The following is a 7,713-nucleotide window of genomic DNA, read 5'->3' as shown; positions in this document are numbered from 1 at the left end:
ATGCAATTTTGATGATTCAATATGTGATTAACTGATTATTGAAGGCCCAAGCGTCTGAAAAAAGGTAACAGGAAGAAAATGAGATGTGCTTTTTAACATTTTTGTTTGCTTTCAACAGAGCCAGACAATACAGATGATGTATCAAGTTATTGCAACGAGCTCAAGTCAATGCAGCTTTTGGACTCTCATCCGCAAGATTATTTAAATTTCTACTGCCTTGGTAATCGTGAAGAAATTCCAGGCCCTATCGCTCAATCTTCTGGTAATGGTGATAAGGTAATAAGGAATTTTCTTATTTTAAATATTCTTGTTGTGTAAAATAAAAAATACACTTAGGAACAAATGAATCGAAGGCTGCCTTTAATATTTGATGAAAATGGGTTCTAGAGTCTTAAATTTTTTAAACAGTATCAAATTTCCTAAACTCCGGCGTCTCTCAATTGGTGAATGGTATTCATTAGCTTGATTACACTAGTTGTAGCGTGCTTTACTATGGACCGCTAGTTGGAGTGGGTAAACCATTTATGATAGAGATGAGACAAACACAAGGTGCGAGTGAGATGAGTTCTTCAAGGTGAATAGAATAGAGTTGCTTTACTCTAGATTAAGAATTTGCTTGAAAACTGGTATCTTAAACTTTGCTCTATATCCGAGCCGCAGAGGAGTTCGAGCAAGCAAAGTTCTTTAAGGTTTTAGGTTTAATACCTTTTTATGCAGTGCCAATATTTTTAGTCTTGTCATGCTTCCTTTTAAGGTGTGAAGCAGAAGAAAAAACTTAGGGGCCGCTTGGTTGCTTGAATAAGGAGAACTAATCTCTGTATAAAATTAGCATAACCCAATACTTTGGTTGCAATTTTATCTTTCTCATAAATAATACTTAACTGCATAAGTTATGCGTGAATATGTTATGCCGGATAGAAAGTGAAATAAGAGTGCGGGTATTAGTAGTGCATAGAGTAAGAAACACTAATGACCAAATTAATCCTTATACTGTAAACACAATTTTATTTCGTTTAAAAAGTGCACACATTTTTAAATATGCGAATTGTAATATGTCAAACTAAACATCCAACAAGAATAATCCCCGCATTACAAATTCTGCATTACTATCGTGCAGAACTTGTCTCTAAACCATGTGACCCTCCTTGCAGTTGTGAGTTGTCACCTATATGCTTGCTTGATTTTGTTTTATTTTGCTTATCCGGATTTGATCAAGCTTGAGTACTTTTTTGAGAAGTTTTCTTTGACGTGCAACCAGATCTCAGACTCATATAAGTTTCAGCGTTTCATGATATACGTTCATGCCAAAGGAATGATAGTGGATGATGAGTATGTTATAATGGGTTCTGCCAACATAAATCAACGATCTATGGCTGGGTCAAAAGATACAGAGATAGCTATGGGTGCCTACCAGCCTCATTACGCATGGACAGAAAAGCAAAGGCATCCACGGGGACAGGTTTAGAAGAAAATCACATAATGCACATAATTTATCTTGACAAGATGTTGTTAACCAAAATCGTATACAATTATTTATTTATTTATTTATTCATCTCGTCTCTATCTCCAGATCTACGGATATAGAATGTCACTGTGGGCAGAGCACCTCGGGAGAATAGAAGAATGTTCGAGGAACCGGAGAAGCTTATCATGCGTCCGGAGGGTGAATCAGGTTGCTGAAGATAACTGGAAGAGTTACACAGCTGAAAATTTCACTCCATTGCAAGGGCATCTTCACAAAGTATCCAATACATGTGGACGCTGAAGGGAAAAGAATAGGTCCATTACCTGAACATGAAAATTTCCCAGATGTAGGTGGAAATACTGGGACAACATGCCCCTACTATCCCAGATGTTTTAACCACATAATCTCAAAAAATAACACGACTCTGAGTCTGTCGTCACTGTAAGTATATATAGCTGCAAGATGTTAGTTTGTACATTTTTTTGTATGTTTAGCAATACAGGGCGAAAAACAGGTGGAGATGATTTGATGCGTGTGAAAGATTCCTGGATATTTGATTGTGGACTTACTTCATTTTATGAATATAGAGTAGCTATGATCTTTTATGTAATTTCGTTGACGGAACAATTAGTCAAATGTTAGAGGCAATGGATTGCCCTTGGGTGTTAACTGTTTGTAAAAGTTACACAAGATATGTAAAAGTACAGATGATTGATGTTTTGATTTCCTGTGTTTTGGTTCATAAGTTCATGGTCTACATTTAAAAATAAAATAAAAAAATAAATTTAAATAAATAGGTGAAATTTTTCTGTCGATTAAGAAAAATCTTTGATTGAGAATTTTTTAAATTCCAATTCCTAGTGCCCCCGGTGACAGGGTTTTAATCAAAGATCTTCTTGCTTCACATGATTTATTCGCCACATTTTTTATTGTAAAAAGTTAAAACCTAAAATGTGTTTCGAAATTTGAACGTATAATTAATATTTTTAATAATTAATAATTCAAAAGTTATGAAAAAATTGTATTTTTTTATGTGGATAAAAGGAAAAACTAATCTTACATAAATAACTAAACTATATATCTAATTCATACTAAAAAAATCATATTTTTCCCCATTACAATTTTATTAATGTACTTGCATAACTTAACGATACCAAACAACACCCAAGAAAAAAAAAAAGCGATATACAATCAATCTTGCTACTAGCACTTTCAATTTATTAAATTGACCACCCGTCCCTTTTGGAAACATTCGATAAAGTGAAATGATATAAAGAAGATTAACTGCAGCTCTTGTGTACAAAAATAAAAAATGATATTTTTTATGACCCTCTTTAACTAATACTTTGACTAGCTCAGTGCATCACACGACGACAATTGTTCAAATTTACCTCAAAAGTAACTATAATTCATTCAAGCTTACCGTCAAGGAAACATGAATAACTTTATTTGACGAATCAATTTTGATTAATCATCTAAGCGTTTAGATCGACTAGAAATAACTTGGCCAGTTAGACAACTTCTTTTCATTGGTTTTATTTGTGTGCTTATTAATTTCTTTCTCTCTAAAGAAAAGAAATATTGTTTGTTTGTTTGATTTGGTAATTAAATAGAAGAATGCAAATAAACAAATGAATATTTTTCTACCTCAAAAAGTAAAAGGAGCAGGAAAAACTCATGAAGGCGTTATAAATGTAAAATGCAGCAGTCCACCTAAAATTTCGCTAATTATGATAGGCACGCTTAAAGCTTGAACTCTAAAATATAATTCAAAATTCGATTCTCACAGCATAATCATTTTGGCAATTTAGGGTTCGCTTCTCTCGCCTGAAATGGCAAGCTCTCTTTCTCTCTCTCTCCACCATCACTATACGTGTTATGTCAATTTTGCATAATTCACAACGTTCTTCTCATCATTAATTGTCCAAATAACTAATTTATATTTTTTTTGCAGGCCGATTCTCCTCGCAAAAGGTACGACTTTGTTTCTCTACCTAACTTCCATAATCTATCTTTTTTTTTTTCTTTCTTTCTGTGTGATTGAATTTTTTTTAGTTAGGATTTTTGATCTGTCTTTTTGTGATTTTTTTTCCCTCTTTGGTTTGTGATTATTTTATTCCATCAGGGCAATTGGGATATCTATGTGGCGTTTGGATAAGAAATTCGTTTGGTTTGAGTTGATTTTTGATTTTGTGTTTTGAAGAGGAGATGTTAATGTTCTTATATCTTTATAGAAAAATGGTTTTAAGTTTATCATGGGGGGTTAGTTTTCCGGTTGTTTGTTTACCTGGAAAATGTCACTGAAACATAAAACATTACCGAGCCTCTCATATGTTATATGCATGAGTAATTTCTGTATAAGTAAGCGATCATGTATTAGGGAATAGGGGCAGCAAGTCATTCATTCTATCAATTTTGAGCTAACTATGGATCAATCCTTTATGGTTAAGTTTTTACAAGTTTAATTATTGAGCATGTTTCTGGAGAACATACGTTTACACAATCTTAGTGATGCATTTCTGTTATCTTTTTTTCCTACACAAATAAAATCTCCACGGAATCTTCTTTTAAGGAACCAGCTTTAGTAGTGTATTAGTTTTCATAGAAATTTTATGAGCTACATATACTTGAAAAAGATGCCATCATTACTCGAGGAACCATCTTAAAGACATTTGTGGTCGATGTCAATGTTTCTTGTTGAGGGCTCATAGGACTGAACTGGTTCGATATTGTATTTTCTGGACTCCCCAGGTATTCCCGCTCTCCTTCACCTTGGCAAGAAAAGTCAAGATCTCGCTCTCGATCAAGGTCTAGGACCCCATCTAGATCAAGGTCAAGGCCAAGAGGAAGATCCAGGTCCAGAAGTCATGGAAGGTTGAGTGGAACTTTAGTTTTACTTCACCTTCTTTATGTTAACAGCTTCGTTTCGGTTACTCTAATTTTTCGTCCATGACTTGATTAGGGCTGATGATTCTAATCCCGGAAACACACTCTATGTGACTGGATTATCTACAAGGGTCACTGATAGGGATCTTGAGGAGCATTTCTCAAAGGAGGGAAAGGTTGGTTTCTGGTTTAAATATAAGCAAGTTGTTTCTTGGTTCAGTTTCTGCCATGATTCGGTGCTCATACCAAGGTTCTATCTCTCTAAACTCATCCGTATTGTATTTACTCAAACATCTAGTTTTAATTTAAGTTTATTGTATGAGCAAAGTCTTGTCAATGCATTTGCCAATATATTGACATGTTTTGGCATTTTGGCTGGATTCTTTTCCCATTTTTTTTTTTACTTTAAGACTCTCTGTTGAAGTTTCTCTTTTACTTTCTATTGATTAGGTGAAGTCAGTTTTTCTGGTTATGGAGCCCCGTACTCGCATCTCTCGTGGTTTTGCTTTCATAACAATGGATAGTCTTGAGGATGCTAATCGCTGCATTAAGCACCTTAATCAGTCCGTCCTTGAAGGCCGGTACATAACAGTGGAGAAGGTGAGCTACTTCTACATAACTTTTACCTTATCAAAAAAGAAAAGGTGAGCTACTTCTACATTGATTGGTGTACTATTGTTCTGTTGGGTTGCTTATCTGTTTCCTTGACTTGGAGGTTTTCTGGTTATATTCAGAAGACATTACATCAGCTTTGTTGGCAGCAATCAAAGATGATCAGTTCTTCCATTGCAACATTATATTCACTCAGCTTGACCCAATGGCCTGCTAATACAGCTTTTGACATGCATCTGATCAACTAATTATAGCACCTATATTGCCAAACAACTATACAACCTCAGCAAATAGTTTCAACTCTCAACTAATCAACGGTCATTATCAACAATCTAGTCAAGCTTTTATGGTATCTCATCCTGGCGTTGGTTCTATATCCATCTTTTTAGCTGTTGTAAGACGTCAGAAGTATTTAAGCTGCTTTCCTGCACGATCCTATTTTTTAGTAATGGACATTGTTATGTGCTTGTGCGTCCTTCCTCACCAGTATCTCCAGTTATGGAGAGGTATTTAGAAAAGACTTGATTTTTTTTTGGCATAGATTAGTTGAATCTTATGTTATTCCATTAGAAGGAGTGCATTTTCTGGTTCCCTTTGTTTTGGATGTAAACATCATAGGTTAAGATTTCATAGAATGAGAAAATATATCTGCTTTCTGTTTCGAAGGAAATACCAAGATTAGGAAATGCTAGTCTTCCATTACAAGGAGTATATTCTCTAGAATACATAATCTGGTCTAGATAACCCATTTGTTCTTGATGTAAACCTCATACGTTCATATTTCACATATTGAGATGATATATTTATTTTCAGTCTCGTAGAAAACGCCCAAGGACTCCAACACCTGGTCATTATCTTGGGCTTCAGAGCGGAAGGGGTGATGGTAAGTTTCTCTTGCTATGTAAGTTTGTATTATAGTCATACTAAATTGTGGAATCTCTGAATTACTTGTTGCTTTGGCCAAAGGTTTTCGTGGTGATCGTGGTAGGTATCGTGGCCGTGATGACTATGGGTACCGAAGATCTCCAAGGCGCTCTCCATATAGAGGTCGACGAGATTATTCTCCTAGACGCTCACCTTATGCTGGAAGGTCAAGACGTGCGCGATCCCGGTCATATTCTCCTTATGAAAGGAACTACCCTCGTGGTTATAGATAGGGGTTTCGCAAGGCATATGTGGTTCCCTCTCTAGCAATGAAAACTGCTTGTAAGGATTTATAAGTTTGGTGTGGACTAGTCTTGATGTTGTAAGGTGTTAAGAGTACCGGTTAATGAATGTATGTCTGGTGTGTCGTCACCTATCCCTATGTTTAGTGTATACCTTGAATGTGGATAAAGCTGTAATCCTTCTGAAGCTTTAAATAGGCATTATGCCATTCCATGTTATGATGTATCCTCTCTCCTTCACTGCATGTCATTTTGTTGTCGTTATGGTACTTGCCATTTTTTATGGTATCTGTTGGTTCTTTCGTTTATATTGTCTAGCCACTTACTGACTTGTGAGTTGTGGCCTTGCTTGTCACGGTTATCACCCTTCTACCTATGGGCAATAGACATTTGAACTTTTTTTTTGTGTAAGCTAACAGGGTGGAATTTAGCTATTTAGTTGTTAAATTTCTTGTAGTTATGATTGTTCTGCTTGACCAATTTTCATAATATTCAGTCTTTTCATAAAATGGCTAAAGTTTTGGCCTTGTTGAAGTCGGTTGTCAAGGTTCTCTCTTTAATTTTGCATGTAGGGGAGGTTGGAGCAGAAGAGGCTATATCACCTGTGTTTTAAGTAACTTTCCCCCTCAATTTGCAACTTGGATTACTACTTTGAAAAAGAAAACGTTGATCAGTAATTTGCATCCCAGTATTCTCTTAGAGCCTGTTTGGATGGATTTAAAAAAAGCGGCTTATGCTGCTTTTGATAAGCTAAGCCAAACGGGCTTAATTATTTTTTGGGCTTATTTTAAGCACAAAATGGCTTATAAGCTGGCCAGACAAACACTCAAAAATAAGCTGTTTTTAGCTACTTATAAGCCAATCCAAACGGGCTCTCACTTGATCCAAATAGTGTATCTGAGCTGCCACTTAATTCATCTTTTCATTTCTAGCATTACATCCAATCCAAGTAGTTGTTGCCAATAGTAGATGTAGACATCAAGATCAACAATTCTATACAGTTCATGTAAATTTGGAAGGGATTGAAAAGTGATATAGTTTACTTTCTTCCTCTTTTGATTGTGAGGAAGCTGCGGTTTTGTTGGGTTTTTTACCTTAGGATTTTTTTCACTTAAATTTGTTGGTGTGTCTCATTTGTCTCTTGGATTATTTTCCTGATATTATGAGATATGGTGTTCTTGGAAATATGGCCTCCTTTCATCCTTACCATTGAATCGAAATTACCTTTACAACAAATGACGCATAAAGATAATTTGCAGGTGCTATAAGTGAACTGCATATGTATCCTTGTAATAAGTGATTAAAACCCATGTTCTTTATTGCAGGATGGTCCAACTCCACTTGACATTTGCCCCTCATTCTGGTACAGACATAAGGGCCTACCAGCTATTAAGTTATTGAAGCACCTTCTCAAGGTTCATTACTTAATTAGACATCCAACGCAGCAGCTGAATATAGATAAGGCAGATGGATAATTAGTTGACTAGACATTGAACAAGCTTCCAAAGGTCAACAAGAATATTCTAAATTTTCTAATGAGGACATGAAGATATTTTAGAAGTTATAAGTATTTATTTTGGTTAA

At 35.4% G+C, this 7,713-nt stretch overlaps 2 protein-coding genes across 5 annotated transcripts in view; both read left to right on the top strand.

Annotated features, from left to right (window-relative positions):
- Nucleotides 1–1,884, top strand: part of LOC132046388 (phospholipase D delta) — a 16,370-nt gene extending 14,486 nt beyond the window's left edge. Inside the window, 4 exon segments of the mRNA XM_059437009.1 lie at nucleotides 1,259–1,459; nucleotides 1,571–1,735; nucleotides 1,737–1,819; nucleotides 1,821–1,884. Coding sequence (XP_059292992.1) covers nucleotides 1,259–1,459; nucleotides 1,571–1,735; nucleotides 1,737–1,819; nucleotides 1,821–1,869 — 498 coding nt within the window. The 3' untranslated portion in view covers nucleotides 1,870–1,884.
- A 1,375-nt stretch (nucleotides 1,885–3,259) lies between these two features.
- LOC132046387 (serine/arginine-rich splicing factor SR45a) lies at nucleotides 3,260–6,374 on the top strand. 4 transcript variants are annotated; one of them, XR_009412696.1, is made up of 7 exons: nucleotides 3,260–3,313; nucleotides 4,210–4,339; nucleotides 4,428–4,527; nucleotides 4,802–4,951; nucleotides 5,086–5,312; nucleotides 5,777–5,846; nucleotides 5,930–6,002. XR_009412696.1 is itself a non-coding variant. In XM_059437008.1 (6 exons), the coding sequence occupies exons 1-6, from the start codon at nucleotides 3,298–3,300 to the stop codon at nucleotides 6,118–6,120; spliced, it is 657 nt and encodes a 218-aa protein (XP_059292991.1). In that variant the 5' UTR covers nucleotides 3,260–3,297; the 3' UTR covers nucleotides 6,121–6,374. The 4 variants fall into 4 exon arrangements, 1 of the variants encoding a protein (XP_059292991.1); XR_009412697.1 differs by having other exon boundaries at nucleotides 5,067–5,312; XR_009412695.1 differs by having other exon boundaries at nucleotides 4,802–4,995; nucleotides 5,067–5,312.
- Nucleotides 6,375–7,713: the final 1,339 nt, after the last annotated feature.

The sequence above is a fragment of the Lycium ferocissimum genome, chromosome 2 (genome assembly GCF_029784015.1).
Source record: "Lycium ferocissimum isolate CSIRO_LF1 chromosome 2, AGI_CSIRO_Lferr_CH_V1, whole genome shotgun sequence".
Classification (NCBI taxonomy): domain Eukaryota; kingdom Viridiplantae; phylum Streptophyta; class Magnoliopsida; order Solanales; family Solanaceae; genus Lycium; species Lycium ferocissimum.
This window is presented reverse-complemented; position numbering and strand designations above follow the sequence as displayed.

Excerpts from the sequence above, each read along its gene's own strand:
- LOC132046387 (XM_059437008.1), top strand. Across the intron at positions 4,340-4,427 it reads AGGTCCAGAAGTCATGGAAG|GGCTGATGATTCTAATCCCG; the intron begins GTTGAGTGGAAC and ends TGACTTGATTAG. Across the intron at positions 5,847-5,929 it reads TCAGAGCGGAAGGGGTGATG|GTTTTCGTGGTGATCGTGGT; the intron begins GTAAGTTTCTCT and ends CTTTGGCCAAAG.